At 41.6% G+C, this 18466-nt stretch overlaps 1 protein-coding gene across 4 annotated transcripts in view; it reads left to right on the top strand.

Moving 5' to 3' along the window:
* LOC142493194 (uncharacterized) overlaps positions 1–18466 on the top strand; it is a 254494-nt gene that overhangs the window by 34546 nt on the left and 201482 nt on the right. For all 4 annotated transcript variants that reach the window (XM_075596808.1, XM_075596807.1, XM_075596805.1 and 1 more), the window contains exon 3: positions 10802–10898. In XM_075596808.1, the coding sequence (XP_075452923.1) occupies positions 10802–10898 (97 nt within the window). The remainder of the gene's footprint in view (positions 1–10801; positions 10899–18466) is intronic.

Below are 18466 nucleotides of genomic sequence, written 5' to 3'. Positions count from 1 at the left end.
CAATGAGCAATTGATAGGAAAACAACCTGTAAATATACAAATGTCCTATTGGATCAGGTAATAAGCTATCCCACAATGCACTGAGGTAAGGATAGTTACCAATTGATGATCCCTGGAATATGATTGAGGCAAAGCTGGAACGGACTCACTTGGGAAAGCAGATTACACGATGAGCAGTAAGTCCCTTTGGATGATCCAGCACCTCCAGGTTGAATGTGCATCCGTTTTCAGAATCTTCACCTTTATAAAGGACTGTCTAAGTCCGAAACGCGTTGGTGTGTTTTGTAATCGATTTTTGATCCATTAAATAGCTTTATTATTGGGAACGTACACCCTGTGGTTTCATTGGCTGTTTTTTACAGCACTGGACATAGTGCTTCGTTCCTTTCCCTCTCCCCTCTCTATGGCAGTTTGTAGCCCGCTCGGCCCAACCGAATGGAATATTTTATTGTATATAAAATATTGTGAATTCACTGTATTTCATGCCTAGTGTAAAGCTTGCGAAAACTACTGACCCATACATTATGTTAATGGTCAGGGGGCGACAGTATGTCTACACAAAGGCCACTGATCAAAGGCTCATAACCCCGGTTTGTGTATACAGGGTGGAGAGAAAGCAGGACATTGCCTTTCACATGAAGTACACAAGATAACAGCGTGCGCACATGAAAAAAATGATATTAGTAAAGAAATGTATTAGATATCTACTAATGATACATCATCAAACAAGTTAGGGTATTGAGATGGAGTATTGAAAATGATCATATAAACAAACACTCACACGGCCAAATGTGAGTGACGGTCACATCAGTTGCAGAGTATGGATATCTCTGATATCGTCACTACTGTACTCACGACTCCCAATCGTCAGGTCTTCCTTCTAGGGTACATAGGTGAGTATGGATGCCCTTGTAGACAGTGCATATGAATCTTCTAAGGTATCCCCGCTGCACCTCTCCTCCGATGGCACCTCAAAAAAAGGGTAAGAGTACTCAGGGGTTGGTCCCAAACAACCAGATAAGAGGTGGCTGATAGGAAATATGGGTAAAATCAGATATAATGTTCACTCACACGGGCATATGTGAGTGCCCTTGTAGAAGGGATGTGCAGATAGTCTCTGATGCTCCTACTGCGTATCTCGTCCAATGGTACCTCAGATAAAGGGGTGAAAACAATGGGGGTTGGTCCCAAACCAAAATGACTTATATGATGAATGGATATATAAAAATGAATCACTCACATGGGCTTATGTGAGTGCCCTCATATAATAAGATAGATGATAGACTCCAGGTAAGTTAATTCACACTCCGCTTCTCTCAGTCATGAAGTAGAAGACGGAGAAAGGATGGTGTCAGGGGTAACAGCTTTATTCACAAACAAGTGATAAAAACAAATAAAAAGTATAACTTACACTAAAAACTAATAAGTCCTGTGTCTGAAATGCTGTCAGGCTCCTGCTTAGGAGTTGTTAATCTTTCCGCGTCCGGGGGTCTAACGCAGGGGTCTTCTGGCAAATGACTGGACTGGATGGAAACTTCTTGTAGTCTTGAACAACGCGTTTCGGATAACAATCCTTCCTCAGGTTCTCTTTCACATGAAGTGCCATAGTTCACACCTTCAGTCAGGTTTCCCCGGCCCAGATCCCCATCTGGCAGACTTATAGACGCCAACTCTTTGGAGTGAGGTTAGGAAAATGGGAGCCTGACTAAGGGATTGTGCGCATGTGCCAGCTACCTGGGGGCAGGTACCAAAGTGCTTCCCACGTTAGCTGGCAAAAGGTAATAGGGTACAGATAATTGTTAACCAATACCTGAGACCCAATGTTAGGGTATAGAGCCCAAATCACATAAAAACGATGGTAAGCTCTATGCCCAGTGTTCTTCGTTATTTCATCTGAATGATGCCTGATGAATTGCTAATCTGAATCCTGATTACTTCATTGTCCCCTTCCCACGTAAGTGTAAATATTCTGTTTGTTATTTGTCCAATATTGTGTGTTCACCTTATTTTAAGGAATAAACTTTCTTTATGATATCACAGTCGTATTCAATTCAACCCAGTTATTTTGGCGTATATTATAACCTGTAAGCTACCGTGACAGTAATCTTGGCCTTAATTCTACTGAACAAATTGACCTTGACAACCTTAGAGATCTCAATGTGTTACTCCAAGAATCCTCAATAATACCAGGGAAGGGCCCATTCTCTACATATAAGTCCAGATCGAAGTTTATACTACCTCCAGATACTTGACCTAATGTTGACGTATTTATCAGTCTAGGGACGGCAGACCTTAAAAACTACCTAAAACCACGGGAATCACAAAATGACAGTTCTGTTAGGTCCTCTCTCTCTTCTACTATCTAAAGAGTTCTATCGTAATCAAACCCTCGGATAAAGGGGGAAACATAGTAGTCATGACAGATCAAGATTATATTAAAGAAAACAACAGACTACTAAGCGACAGAAACTGCTATAGGGTCCTCGACAGCAATCCAACAATAAAATTTAACTCAGAACTCATACGCATCCGAGATGCAGGGGTATTAACAAAAGCCCTGAGTAAACAAGAGAACGATTTTATTTGGTTAAGACTCCACGCCTGTCAACCTTCTACAGTCTCCCAAAAGTACATAAGAAAGTATCTCCACCTCCGGGACGCACGATAGTTTCGGGTATCAGTAATCTTACAGAAAAGGTCAGTCAGTACATTGATTATATTCTGAGACCATTCGTTACAGCTCTGTCCTCTTACTTGCAGGACAGTAAGGAGTTCTAACGAAGCTAGATGGCATTTCCATTGACAACGCTTCTGGTATCACTAGACGTGGAAAGTTTATATTCCAGCATCCCACATGATGTAGGAATAAGGGCCACAAAATACTTTTTGGACACTAGGGGGGTATGTTATAGGAACCATAATGACATTGTCATCAGGCTTTTAACATTTGTACTTACCAGGAATTTTTTCCTATTTGATAGGAAGCTTTCCACCAGACAGCGATGGGAATTGCGTGTGCCCCATCATATGCCAACCTGTACCTGGGCTGGTGGGAAGCGGAGACAGTATTCTCTGAGGAGATGGAAACATATCATCGATGATGTGCTTTTACTCAGGAAAGGAGACCTACCAACACTTAAAAAAAATTCATCGATGTACTAAATGTTAATCAAATCAACCTTAAACTTACCTATGAGTACAGCATGGAAGAAATCAATTTTCTGGATCTTAACATCTCCAGAGGTCCAAATAATGAAATTAGGACTAACACACATAGATAGGACACAGTTACCAACAATTTGTTACATGCAACAAGTCATCACCCACACAACCTAATTACAGAGATACTGATGGGACAGTTCCTGCGAATTCGTTGGAACTGTTCAACAGATTAATCTTTCGAGGTTCAAGCTGAACTTATGACACAATGGTTACTCCAAAGGGGTTACAGTAGGTGTCACGGGAGACCAGCACTTTGAACACATTTATATCCGGGATCATATGATTGAGCAAAGCAAAGAGATAAAATAAATTGTAATTTATTTCCACAAATGACACACACACTATGTTACACAATTACACTGAAAATACACTTACTGGGACAGGGGCAAACGAAATATCTTGTTCCCAAAACGAAATCATGCAAAACAAAGTTTCCAGGAGCAATTTCCCAGGAGCGGGAGTTGCTCGCAAACAGAGCTGGAAACAGTCCTCAGTCAGCGGTGCAAGTTGCCACCGCTGTGTACTCCAACGGAACTGCTTAGGTCATTCTACCATTGCGGTATTGGTACTTGGAACCTTAATTCTTACGAATTCCTGAAGCTGGTTACGAAATCTTGTAGAATTTTAGAACTGTAGATGGAACTTAGGTGAATCTGGTTCCCGATGGGCTGCACGGATTCTTACAGGGTTAAAAATCCTATGCCTAACCAGAGCAGCCAATCACTCCGTGGGAATAATTTTCCCCACCTATCCCGGAGTTGCCTATACCTTACAAGCCTGGCAGAGGTGGCTTCTCATTCTGCTAAGGGCATGCGCGAACCTCGCACCTTTGCCGCTTAGCATATGAGACCCAACCTCCTTACCTGGCGACACTGAGTCTGGGCTGGGCGGCCATTTGCCGATCTACCCGGACTTTACACTAAGATGGGGGTACTTGGGCTACCCCTCCCCACTTTACACTTTAGTAGGTCGGAGCCTTTCAACCCTGGATTTTTTCAGACATCCCGGCAGCACGCCAGCGGGGTGTCTTAGAAGTCCGGGGCTGGAGATGCTCCGCTCATTCACAGGAATTCCCTGCCATGCATTTCTAAATGACCGCGATAAATAAAGTGTTTCCTCCATCTGGTGTTTTGCATAAAAGTCCCAATGTGCCTAGCATGTTGGAACAATTAAAATAGGGGACTTTCACTCATCAATTTTTATAGAACTGTATAAAATTGCGCTAAGTGAGTTTTCATGTTTTCACCTGAACGATGTTCACAGCAAATTTCAGTGCTCTAGGATCTTCCTAGCCAAAGTTAGCAAAACGTTGCTTGCTATGCTGCCAAGCACTGAGTTTCAAAACCATTTTCCTTTATACTTTCACAGGCAAAACACTGCTACCTTATACACTTTTAACTTAGAAATGATATTACTCTCGCCACCTTATATCTGGTGGGAGATGTTCTGAACCACACATACATTTTATAACAATTACAGTGTCTCTGCCATCATTGGGTTTCAGAGCTGGCACTTCACAATTCCCCAATATGGCTCAGGGGCACCCAACCGGGCATAATACCTTTATTATTGGCCTGGGTACCCCCTCACAGACACAGTAGGAAAGTGTGAAGCAAGCCTATTAAAGGGAAAAATATACACTGAAACCACAACTACTTGAAGCCAAAAAGTGGGAGATGACCATCCAATTATATGTTGCATAGGTACTTATAACCAACACTATGGCACAAATCAACACGTTTTCAAAAAGTATTAGCATATTTTAAGGGATGATAATGGCCTCAAAGGTGTCCTTATGTCATACCCCTCCATTACTGGTAGACAACCTCAACATTTCAGGGACCTCCTCATCCAAAGTCATTATGAAAGACAAAGCTACCGCCAAAACCCAAGGGCACTTTTCAGTGCACGAAGTGCAAAGCATGTGAGTACATGAACGTATGCAAAAACTTCTACAATTGGAACAATTCCAAGGAATATACTTTTCGTTTTTTCATTAACTGTCTAACGTCAGGAGTTATTTATCAAATCGAATGCACCAGTCATAAGAAATATATAGGAAAGACGAAAAGACTATTCCATAGAAGGATACTAGAACACATTGGGGCGGTACGAAACAACTTGGATACCCCGATAGCCAGACATGTTCATAATGGGGATCCCAAAGTCCTTAACTTCAGGTGCATAGGCCACATACATCTTGGACCAAGAGGGGGCGACTGGGATTCCACACTACTTAAGAAAGAAGCCAGGTGGATCTTCAATTTGGAGATGCTTGCACCACAAGGACTCAATGAAGGTTTTATGTTCTCACCATTTATTTGAAATCATAGACCAGACAGTCTTTATATATACTTTTTATTGTCATGGGGCATTTGCTATTCTTAGCTGCCAATCTTTGGAATGTCAGGAAGTGCACGCTTTGTAACATACACATGCATAGTACATAATGCAAAGGTTTCACTACCTATCATGCATGTATAACTATACAGCCACACACTTGTGTATATTTAGTCCTTCCTTTCAGCCCAATGTCCGGGATATAAGTATTTCCCAGTTTATGATTACAACTAGGATGCAACTTTAATAGGGATACAGTATGATGCATGTATTTGATATCTTTATATGCATCATGCTCAGCCTATAATATATAACATCCTAAACCTGTCTGGTAGCTTTTAATTACTAGTGGAACCCGTTCAATGTACAGTTGGGTGCGGAAATAATTGGACACTGATAGTTTTGTTATTTCGGCTGTGTACCAAAATAAATTCAAGTTACAGTTAAATAATGAATATGGTCTTAAAGTACAGTCTATCAGCTTTAATTTGAGGGTATTCACATCCAAATTGGAGGAAGGGTTTAGGATTTACATCTCTTTAATATGTAGCCACCTCTTTTTCAAGGGACCAAAAGTAATTGGACAATTGACTCAAAAGCTGTTTCATGGACAGGTGTGGGCTATTCCTTCGTTATTTCATCATCAATTAAGCAGGTAAAAGGTCTGGACTTAATTCCAGGTGTGGCATTCGCATTTGGAAGCTATTGCTGTGAACCTACAACATGCGGTCAAAGGAGCTCTCAATGCAAGTGAAACAGGGCATCCTTAGGCTGCAAAAAAAAAAAAAATCCATCAGAGAGATAGCAGTAATATTAGGAGTGGCCAAATCAGCAGTTTGGTACATTCTGAGAAAAAAAGAATGCACTGGTGAGCTCTGCAACACAAAAAGGCCTAGAAAGTCTGCACTTCTATTGCATCTCGGTTGTTTCATTTCAAATCCATTGTGGTGGCGTACAGAGCCGAAATTATGAAAATTGTGTCAGTGTCCAATTATTTCTGGACGTGTGTGTGTGTGTGTGTGTGTGTATATGTATATGTATATATATGTATGTATGTGTGTGTGTGTGTGTGTGTGTGTGTGTGTGTATATATATATATATATATATATATGTGTGTGTGTGTATATATAGTATAGTGTGTATATATATATATATATATATATATATATATATATATATATATATATATATTGTATATACACACACACGAAAAAGGCAATGCATTGCATTTGCTTATATGGGCTCCATGTGAATGGATATTCCAGGAAAAAGGTGACACACTGAGTGCTCATTTGCATGTCATTTCCCAGAATCCCTTGCAGTGGAAGCACTGTATGCAAGGTGCTAATGGTTGAAAGGCAGGGTTGCAGACCTGTCTAAGACATGTGAATGTGTTCACAAGTGATATTCTCTATTGGCTATATGCTAACGGTGGAGTTTTTTTGTTGCCGTTTTCACCCACCATAACTTAAAATGTATATGGTAAACCTACCCAGCATAGAAAAATTGCAAAGCAGGTATTTTCCAACCTCACACTGATGATACCCATCAAAGTTGAAACATGTCTGTGAGTGGTTTGACTTGCTTTGCATCTTGTCCCATACTGTGCTTAAAAGCGGTGTAAACAGCGTTGCATTTGCTAATATGGGCTCCATGTGAATGAATATTCCAGGCAAAAGGTGACACATTGTGTGCTCATTTGCATGTCATTTCCCAGAATCCTTTGCTGCACTGTATGCTAGGTGATAATGGTTGAAAGGCAGGGTTGCAGACCTGTCTAAGACATTTGAATGTGCTCACAAGTTCTCTCTCTCTCTCACTCTCTCTCTCTCTCTCTCTCTCTCTCTCTCTCTCTCTCTCTCTCTCTCTCTCTCTCTCTCTCGCTCTCTCTTTATGTATGTATGTATGTATGTATGTATGTGAAAAAGAAAGTACACCCTCTTTGAATTCTATGGTTTTACATATGAGGACATAATAACAATCATCTGTTCCTTAGCAGGTCTTAAAATTAGGTAAATACAACCTCAGATGAACAACAACACATGACATATTACATCGTGTCATGATTTATTTAACAAAAATAAAGCCAAAATGGAGAAGCCATGTGTGAAAAACTAAGTATACCTTATGATTCAATAGCTTGTAGAACCACCTTTAGCAGCAATAACTTTAAGTAATCGTTTTCTGTATGACTTTATCAGTCTCTCACATCGTTGTGGAGGATTTTTGGCTCACTCTTCTTTACAACGTTGCTTCAGTTCATTGAGGTTTGTCGGCATATGTTTATGCACAGCTCTCTTTTTTTTTGTTTCAAACATTTTTATTATTTTCTGACAGGGGTACATTCACATCACATGGTTGTTTATAGACAGTAAACTTAATTAACATATACATTTAAAAGTGAACAACCCGAAGCATCTCAAGGTTGATTGATCAAGAAGAGGCGATCTGCCCCTAGTATTTTGTAACCTCCTATGCATTTAGATTCTACTATGTAGATCCCGTCCGGGAGAATTAACAGTTTTAGGAGGATCTTAGATCAAACCCCTTATATTAGTACTGTAAAGGATAGGCAGAGAGAGAGAGGGGGAGAAGAGAGAAGAACAGAAGAAGGGGGGAGAGAGGGGATAGGAACGGGGAGAGCTAAGGGAAGGGGTGTAGTTGTCCTCCCCTCCACCTTGTCAAAAGACCCTGAGTAGACATGAACTCCCCCTTAGAGGGGTTAGTGGTCTAATGCAGAGTCCAACTGAAGCATCCATATCTCATTTTTAATCTCTTTAATTATAAGGCCACTGTGCCCAAACTTTCTCATATTGTACTATATTCTGTTTCAGGAGCGCCGATAGGTATTGCATAAGCTTGACCTCGCTTACCTTGCGAAGGACCATTTGCTTAGAAGGGGGTTTAATCTTTTTCCAATTAGCTGCTATTGAGCAGCGAGCCGCAGTCAGAATGAACGAGGCCAGTTTTTTAAGAGGGACAGAGATATCTTCGATGGGTTTCGCGAGTAGGCATATCAGCGGGTCCATCCGGACCTCAACTCCTACCGTCTCCTCAACCAATGAGCATATCATATTCCAGAAAGTCTGCATCTTTGGGCATGTCCACCATATATGCACCAGATCTCCTCTCTGGCCGCACCCCCTCCAACAGAGGTCAGACAGGCCAGGGAAGATCCGGCTCAGCCTACTCGGGATTAAGTACCATTGAAATAGAATCTTATATATATTTTCCTTAGTAGTAGTGCAAATAGAAGTTTTGGCTGCTGCTTCCCAAATATCCTCCCATTCATCTCTGTCTATATCAAGATTGAGGTCTTCAGCCCATTTCAACATATAATTGTGGTTGACGGGACTCCTGGACCGTGCTAGCCCTGCGTAAATCTCTGAGATCAGACCCTTCCGGTATGTGCCCACCATACACGTCTTTTCAGCTCTCTTAAGGTCTCATCACAGCATTTCAATCAGGTTGAGGTCTGAACTTTTACTGGGCCATTGCAACACCTTGATTCTTTTCTTTTTCAGCCATTCTGTTGTAGATTTGCTGGTGTGCTTGGGATCATTGCCCTGTTGCATGACCCAATTTCAGCCAAGCTTTAGCTGTCGGACAGATGGCCTCACATTTGACTCTAGAATACTTTGGTATACAGAGGAGTTCATGGTCGATTCATGGTCCTGTGGCTGCAAAACAAGCCCAAATCATCACCCCTCCACCACCGTGCTTGACAGTTGGTATGAGGTGTTTGTGCTGATACTGCACCGACACACTTTATTCGAGCAAATACCCAGTATGTACCTGGCAGATACCTGGAATGCGCCGCTCCTCACCTCTGACAAGCCCCGTTGCGTTTGCCTTCCCAGCCTGGGTTCATGCCTGGCTGATGGGCGGCTGATCTGTTAAATGATAATGATTAGGATTTAATAGGCTGCAATGCTTCGTGTGTCTACCAGATGGCATAAATTCATGAATTGTAATGCAGTATATATATATATATTGTGCAGTATTGCAGCCAGCGGGAATAAAATGCTTCAATCCCTGCCTGGAAAATAACCCAATGCGCTCGGGCAGAAAACAGTCACAAACCTCAATACACCCGGGTATACCCGAATTCGTGGGACTAGCCGAGCTCGAATAAAGTGTGTCGCCAGTGTATGCTATGTTTAGTTTTCGCCAAACGTGGCGCTGTGCAATATAGCGCTCGCATGGAAAATTATTGCATATTGCATTGTTGAGTTGTTGCTTACTATTATTAAAAAAAGGTGAAAGGGATGAATGCTGGTGGGAAAACTAAAAAGAGTTCAGTTGTTGGACATAACATATATCATATTTGTATGTTGTTTTAAAATAATTTTTTAGTAAGTACTGTATAACGTAAGTTTCATGCGGCAGAACAATTTGATCTACAAGTTAAGCTAACATTATGTAATGAAAATAAAAGCATTTAATATTGTTTGATGCTTATGGATAATTTGTCAAAGAGAAAATAGAGGTGAGCCCCAAAGTAATTATATAGTATTACTATTACTGTATTAACAAAATACAGTTGATAGCAGGTGTTCCATGTCCTATATCCCTGAAATGCTTATTTTGTTTATTAGTCTATTGTATTGATAGTGATCTTTGGTTATAAACAGATTACACTGATTACATATTATTTTCTTAGAGACAGATAATGTGTGCAGGTAGAGGATATTTGTTCTGTGTTTTTAGCCTTTCATTCTCTGACTTCTTGAGTGGCCATGGACAACGGAGTAATGTAGAATTACTCCATTGTTCGGTTATTAGAGTTCTTTTCAAACTACTGTAGGTAGAGTGCCACCGTATAGCATTAACTGCATTAAGCCATTGATACATGATATCTTTGAAGCAGAGATGCATTTAACATGCACAATTATATGTATTGTACAGTACTTCACTTGCCTGTATACATGTCGATAAGTTGAAGGGTCAAGTCATTGAAGTATATTACAAATACATATGTTTTGTGTTTTTGTTTCACATTTTTTATTGGTTTTACACAGAGGAAAGGGTACAGATCATCACTTTATTCAATGCCTTCGGCTTGCACATGAGGAGGAGCCCCTCCTTTATCTTCGTCAGCCTTGTACTGTTTTGTGTTTTTGTACAATTATTATGAAATTCTTTTTTTTTTATCCTTTTAACTAGCCGTGTCATTTAAAAAAAAAAAATTAAAAAGATTACATGTGTTTCTAAACAGCAAACTTTTTTTTGGTTTCAGGACAGGGCCCAGCAAGACCAGCTTATGTTGCAACAGATGGAGCAGCTGCAAAAATTAGTAAAAGAGCAACAAAAAATAATCACTCTTATTAATCCAGGTATTTGTATTATTCACTTCAAATACACATGTTCAGAGGTGCCTTTTTATATTAGCTTGCCATGTCTGCCAAAGAAACACAACAAACACAAATACAACTCTTCATACTCAACAAAAATTCTTAATAAATGAATACAAACGAACACAATAAGTTATCACTTTTTTATTTTTCCAAATTTAGGTAAGGAAATAGCAAATAAAACCGTGCATGTCTAGCTGTGATCTGTTAAATCCCATCAGTGTGGCTTGGTTCATGGACTCACTTTATGAAGCAGGTGGTTAATTTCAAGTAAAACATAATATACAGTAGCTATGATATCTAGCCATCCATGTACAAAATGTGGTAAATTCCAGATGTCTGAATATCAGCATGAGAAGTGGTGACTTCCAAAATGCCTCTGTGTGCTCTTTCTAAGTGCAGTGCTTGCTTGTTAAGGGAGCAGTTCTGCTTTTTCATTTTCAGTTGTTTATTTTAAGCAAATCTGAAATGAGAGGCGTTTGAGATGCACGATTTAAAGGGGCAATTCCTCTTTTAGACCAAAGTGTACTAATAGCAGTGAAATGTTTAAGCGGGTACATCTGAGTGATTGATGTATTTTTTTTATCATCTATAAATCTTTTTTTAAAGTTGTTAGATTTAGTTTGTTAACGTGGTGAGCTGAGACTTGGGGTTTTATTTTCCTCTGCCTACTCCCCTTTAACTGATGTCAAACAAAACTTTGCACTAACAACATTTCCAGAGATCCAAAAGGAGCCGTATCTTGCTTTTAGTACGGTTAGATTTTTTTAAAGGAACTACAATTGTTTTATTCCTTCCAAAAGTTTTTTTTTGGCGTGCTATGTGGGGTTGCACCATGAATTAGTCATTACACAAGGAGACTGCCTTGGTTATGGATTCAGTGTTCCAATGTATTGTGTTTTTTGCCTGCAATTTCCTTAATAGTGTACTAGGCTTGAACAGCAACATAATCACTATTATGCTAGGAACACATACATTATGCATAGTAACATTGCATTTGAGTTACATATCCATAAAAAATTAGCTTGCCTGCGTGGATTCCTTTATTTTCCCATCCAAAGTAACATGAAGGACCTGACAGACCTCTGAACCAATTCTGTTTTAAATTACATTATCTTTATGCAGAAACTTCTCGGAGCTCGAAGTGTATAGAGATCCTTCATGCAATTATACAGATTGAATCGTTATGGTATGATTAGTACAGACTGAAAAAAAACCTGAAATGCATGCTTGCTAATGCAAGAAACCTGACAGATAAAATGGGGGAGCTTGAATTAATAGCTACAAGGGAGCATTATGATATCATAGGCATTACTGAAACATGGTACAGTAGGATGAAACTCATGACTGGGCAGTTAATTTAGAGGGTTATTCCCTTTTTTGGAAGGATAGAGCAAATGGAAGAGGAGGAGGAGTATGTTTATATGTTAAACCGGATCTAAACCTATAATAAGGGAAGATGTTTATGAAGGGAATGATGAAAATGTAGAGACCTTCTGGATAGAAATTAGCAGTGGAGGTAAAAGTATAAAGAAAATGTTTGTAGGGATATCCTATAAACCACCAAATATCTGTGAAATTGAGGAAGCCAAAATACTTTTGCAAATGGAGAAGGCATCAAAACTAGGTCATGTTTATTTATAAAAATGTTTTACTCTGAAGTAATACATTGAGAGTTACCTCGTTTTCAAGTATATCCTGGGCACAGAGTTATGAAGACAGATACATGGTTACACATTATATATAAAGACATTGCATTACATTAGGTGAACAGGCTTACACATTATATATGAAGAGATTGCATGAACAGTTAAAGATAAAATAATTTATAGGCGTATGTAACAGTTACAGACCACATTAAAATGTGAGACAGCTTTAGTTTTGAAAGAACTTGGACTGGTGGTGACTTTGCACAATGGGTGTGTAGGCGGACGCTCACAGAGGTATGCAAGGGAGTCTGGTTATAGTGAAATTAAATAAGGCTTTTATTGCGCCTGTTTCCTTAACATCAGGAAACCATCCAAACAAGGGGTAAACAAAGCTTCTATTCACTTGGGAGTATTTCTAGTGAAATACTACTGTATGCAGTCCACATTCCCTTTAGATAAGCATGTCTCCCAGCCCCAAACATATAGCATGAAATAAGCAGATATATAAAGTCTCATAAATGAAAGTCTTATCTTTTCCTTGTGGTTTGGAGGGAAAATCTTCTCTGTTCCTGCGTTGCTACCTTTCCTCAGGTTTTGTCAGCATTCAGGTTTAGAAGTTTCCCCTGTGTCTTGAAAGCAGCTCTGCTGTTTCTTCTGGCAGGGCTCAAGACAAGTTGTGAGAGTCAAGGACAATCTCTGCTCTGTCTCAGTTCAGCTCAGGTGTGAGCTAAGGAGTCTCTCTTCCTGTCTCAAAAGACAGGCTTTCCTAAGCAATCTAATCAGGCAGGTGTTGTTTGTTAATTGGCTACCAGCAGTTTACCACCACACTGCTGGATTAGAGGCACATTACCTGAACATGGATAACTCCCTTGTTACATACCTCCCCTGTTTCTGGGAAGCTTGGGCTTGCCACGGCCAAAGCCCACCCTTCCACTCTCATTCTAGATATCTCTGTGACTTGAATGAGAGTGGATGGCGGTAGAGAACCCTCAGTCCCGCGGGGATTGGAGCCCTTTCTCCAGTTTATTCGCGTCTCCTCCCGAAGGTGCTTGAGATCAGCACTCCTCAGTCGCTCGAGGAGGACTTTTTCTAAGTATAGTCTTTTTGCTATGTGCGCGGTCATGAGATTTCCCTCGCGTCTGGTGCTCGTCTTATTGTAGGCAGACTGTATGGCAGTATTTGCAGAGCGTTTCAAAACAGCCCTTTGAGTTTTCTGCTCTTGAAGCTGTCTCTCTGCCCATTTTCCACTCAATGGGGTTGCTAGTTCAGCCTCTTTGGGATTAAGTTGTAATTCCACCCCCACTTCCAGAGAATGTCCCATCTTTTCAGCTTCATCAGCTAAGGATTCTTCTGGTTTTGATTTAGCACGTGTACCTTCTTTTATTGCCTGTTGGGTGGCTGAAGGTTTTGCTAGTGCTTGTTTAGGTAGTTCACATTTTGCAACCTTGTCTTTCAGACGAGCGGTATTCCCAGCTCTCACTGTACCCTTGTCTTCATGGGTTTTTGTGGCTGTGGGATACTGACGCTTAGTCAGGGTCAATACTTGTCCTTGTAGAACTTTCATCTCATCCGCGAGAGATCCCTGTTTTTTGAGTGCGTCTTGCAAGTCTCTTCTCAGGGAATTTATCTGCATGCTTTGCTTTCTCTGAGCTTGCTTCCACATTTTTATTGCATTGTGAAGCACTATGAACTTCTTTGCTTGTGCCACAGTTACTTGTTTCAGTTTCTGGACCTCCTTGTGCTCCCTTTTGTGCCGTGTCACCTGGGTTCTAAGCTTGGCCTTTAGCGTTGCTTTGGTGACGCTCAGGGAAGGCTTCAGTTTTTCATGCTGCTTTGCGGAGACATACTGGGTAATCAGACGTTCGTGCAGCACTTGAATTTCTTTAACAGCCTGCAGATTGTCTTCCTGCAGAGTTCGCTGCTTCTCCTCGGCCTTCTCGAGGTGCATACGCAGACCTGGCAGTTGGTTCTGCAGTCGGTGCTCTGCTTCAAACTTCTCACCTTCCACAAGTCTTTTTATTTCTTTAAGCTCGTGCAGCTTTTCATTTTTTTTCCTTGACGTCGTTTGTCAAATTAAAATTTTCTTCTTTGAGTTTTAAGTTTCTTCTTTGTAATCTTAAATTTTCTCCTTTTTCAGTCTCTGTACTATTCAGGGCCTCCTTGCAGTCCTCCTTCCATTTACGCACATCTGCTTTGAGAATGACAGTCTCCTGGCGTGAGACTTCCTTCTCTAGGTTGAGGGTCTGAAGCTCCTTCTGGGAGACTTTGAGATCTGTCTTAAGATTGACAATCGTTTCTTTAGATATGTCCAGCTCTTCAGTGAGACTGTGTAGTTCCTTTCTGGAAACTTCCAGGTCTGTGCGGCAGCTGTTGGTCTCATGATGTGAGGCATCCAGTGCTCTGCGGAGTGTCTGAACCTATTTCTGAGATACGTCCACCTCTGTCCGGACACTGTTGACCTCCTGTTGTGAGGCATTCAGCTCTATGCGGAGTGTGAACCTCTTGCTGGAAGACTGTCATCTGCTTCAGTGCCTCCTCATACTTCCGCTTTAGCGTAGCCATCATTTTATCAGATTGGCTCTGCTTTTCATCCATGGCGGAAATAGTAGCATTTGCAGTATCTAGCTCAGTCCTGAGATCGTCCAATTCTGTCCTGGCTGCAGAGTACATTGCGAGCACAGTCTTCTGTAACTCAGCATTATCTTTCAGTAGCTCAGCGTAATCATCTTTCTTTTGTTTCAATTGTTCACGGAGTATATTACAGTCACGCCTGGCATTTTTCAGGGCATCCTCAGGGCTGGTCAAGGGATCGACACTCACTGGTTCCGGCTTCGCTTCCCTGGGATGGTTGGATGAGGGTTCCTCACTGTTGGCACCGGACAGACACTTCTTTGGGGTACACGACTTCGGCCTTGGGCCCTCTGGATATTCGGTTATCCGCGGGACGAATTCTCCATTTTCTCTAGGCTGCAGGGCATCTCGGACCCCCTTTCTCTTCACAGGATCTGCGGACGTGTCTGTTCCTTCCACGGTAAGTGAAGAACCGCTTTTCTTTATCTTTTTCCGTCTTTTTGTTTTGGATGACTCCGTCCCATCAGGGGGCCTCCATCTTTATTTGAAACTTCAGCAGCTTCATTGTATACGCCAGGCTTTTCTTGCAGTTGCGTTAGCTGACAGAAATATTTGGTGATCTACTGCTCCCGCTCTTGCTCCTGCCGATCACATTCGTCATCATAGAGAGCGGTCTTTTCGGTTCGTACCGAGTTCAGGCATCCCCACCATTCTTAGGGTGTTTTGTGGGTGTGACTCGGTTCGGGGTCCCCGTAAGAGATGTCTTCCTCCTTATTGGACCTGAAGGGCCACTCTTCCGTGGGGTAGAGTTCATTATAGGAACGCTGTATCTTGTCCTCCATTTTGGGGCTATCAGGTGTATTTTTCTTCATGACCTCTGGAGGCGCTATTGCAGCTGTTGCCACTGTATTTGCTAGAACCCCAAATTGTGGTAGTCCTACAGGTGGGCATATTTTGCTTGTAGAGGTCGCAGCTCTCACAGGCATCTCTGTAGACTTTTTTTCCCCTTGGGTAAGTTTTACAATATTAGCAGTACTGTGCATGCATTCACTATCATCATATGAATAAGGCCTGAAGGGACACTGCTCCGTGTGGCTGGGCTCTTTACACCAGGAACATATTTTCTTCCCCATTCTTGCAGAGTCTGTATTTGACTTCAGCTGGGCGGCCATTTTAAATTCCCAGGGTTTTTTTTCTTTCACTCCCGGCAGGGAGACTTAACACTTAGCAATTGGCTTTGGGTTACCCTTTACACAGTTCAGCAATCCCTTTTTACCCGGCAGGGCAATTTTACGCTCAGCACTTGCTTGCTGAAAATTCCCCTGCTTCAGCACAGTCTTGCATCCATTTTCACACTTTTCTGCATATACTCCATTCACAGCTGGTAGTCCTATGCGGTGTGGCAGCCTTTACTTGCAGAATCAGTACTGCTCGTGGGTCACCGTCTGTATTCACTGCTTCTGCGCGATATTTTTATTTTTTTAAGAAAACAATAAACAAAGCCTAGCTCCTCTGGAGAGCTAACTCACTTCTTGAACCCTGACTACTGCTGGAAGGCAAAGCCCCTTTTCCAACAACCATATTACACCTCATTGTGATAGACAAGTAAGGTTTACCTGCTTCAGCAGTCTCTCTCTCTCCTCTTGGGATTGGGGAAAAGAGTCCATCTGTGGTTTTGTGGCTTTCTTCAGTGCAGTGTAGATTTCCTGCCTGGATGTGTATCCCTTTATTTCTGGTCTCTGCTGCAGGTGAATCTTTGTTTTTGTTGCTCAGGCTGTTTGTAAGACTGTATGCAGGCAAAAAGCACCAAAAAAATTCACAGGCAATCTCCGGGGCCCCTTTTAACTTCAAGGGCCACCACTCATCCCAACTTCTGACATCATATGTAAGAGGACATGTGCAAAGGTAATCAATGGAGACTGTTTTAAGGTGAAATTAAAATAAGACTTTATTGCGCCTGTTGCTTTAAACACAGCAAACATGTAAATTCAGCAAACAAAATCCGCTCCACTCTGGAGTATATATACACTTGTAATCCAGTTCTCTTTAACTGCGTGGTTAGACCAGCGATTCACCAGATCAAACCATAGGGACATTTATATATGTACAGTATATGTACAGATTGACATAGATAATCAGTCTTATAAGAAAAGTCTTATCTGTCTCTTGTAGCTGTAGGGAAAGTCTTCTATGTTCCTGCGTTGCTGCCTTTTCCTCAGGCTATATCAGCATTCAGGTTTAGAAGTATTGTCCCATGTGTCTTGCTGGCAGCGTGCAGACTCTTGGCAGGCTCAAGACGTCTGTCTCCCAGGTCATCCCAGTTGTGGACTAAGGAGTCTCACTTCCTGTCTCAGAGGCAGGCTTTTCTAACAAACCTCTAATCAGCCAGGTGGTGTTGGTTAATTGACTACCAGCAGTTAACCACCACACTGCTGGATTAGGGGCACATTTTTGAACAGGGATCAGTCCCCTGTTACAGGGACATTTTTCGACTGCCAGCAACAGCACATCAGTTTCTACTGGACTTTTGTGATGACATCATATGCCCTGAGGTTCATATTCGTGCTGCTGTCTGCCTACACCACTGATTGTGACCGCGGATTCTGGCACCAACTGGACCGATAGGGTTCAGACCACTATTGATGGTTACAGAGATAATTTGATTAAATATAAAAAAGAAAAGCTGCCCCTTGTTACTGCAGACTACAAAGAACGTAAGGTTTATCGCTGGTTACTTGGCCTAGGGGACACCGCTGCAGGCCGTGGTGGACAGAGTGACAAAATGCCTCACGTGCACGAAGACCACAACCAGCTAACAGGTCTGGTTTTGTCACAAGCGACACTGACCTCTCCGATACAACTGCAAAGCCACCTCTACCTGACACCGGCGCCAAAGACTGGCCAGGAGAGGTGGGCAAAAATCGTCAGTATCCAGAGTGCGAAAACAAGAGAGGCAGAGGTTCGAGAGGACATCAGACAAAACGGTAGTCTACAACCTCATGGATCCCACACTTAACGCTGCCCAACTCAGCGCTCTTCACAAAGGTTTAAGCTTTGTGCCTACCAGCATCCAAAACAGCTTTAACTGGGAAGTGGGTATGAAAAGGTTTAATCACCAGTTAAGACTCAAGGACTTTTTCAGCAAACAGGGCCAGCAAGACATCATTGCTGATACCAAGAACTTTATTGCTGAAAGCAATTTTGATCCACAGACTGGCAATTATAATATTGCAGCATTTATGAACGTTTTGGAAAGGGAAACCTGCAGTGCATAAAAAAATTACAAAACGAACTTTCATAACCTCACCAGAGAAGAAAGGCATGCCATTG

The sequence above is a fragment of the Ascaphus truei genome, chromosome 4 (genome assembly GCF_040206685.1).
Source record: "Ascaphus truei isolate aAscTru1 chromosome 4, aAscTru1.hap1, whole genome shotgun sequence".
In the NCBI taxonomy this organism is placed as follows: Eukaryota; Metazoa; Chordata; class Amphibia; order Anura; family Ascaphidae; genus Ascaphus; species Ascaphus truei.
This window is presented reverse-complemented; position numbering and strand designations above follow the sequence as displayed.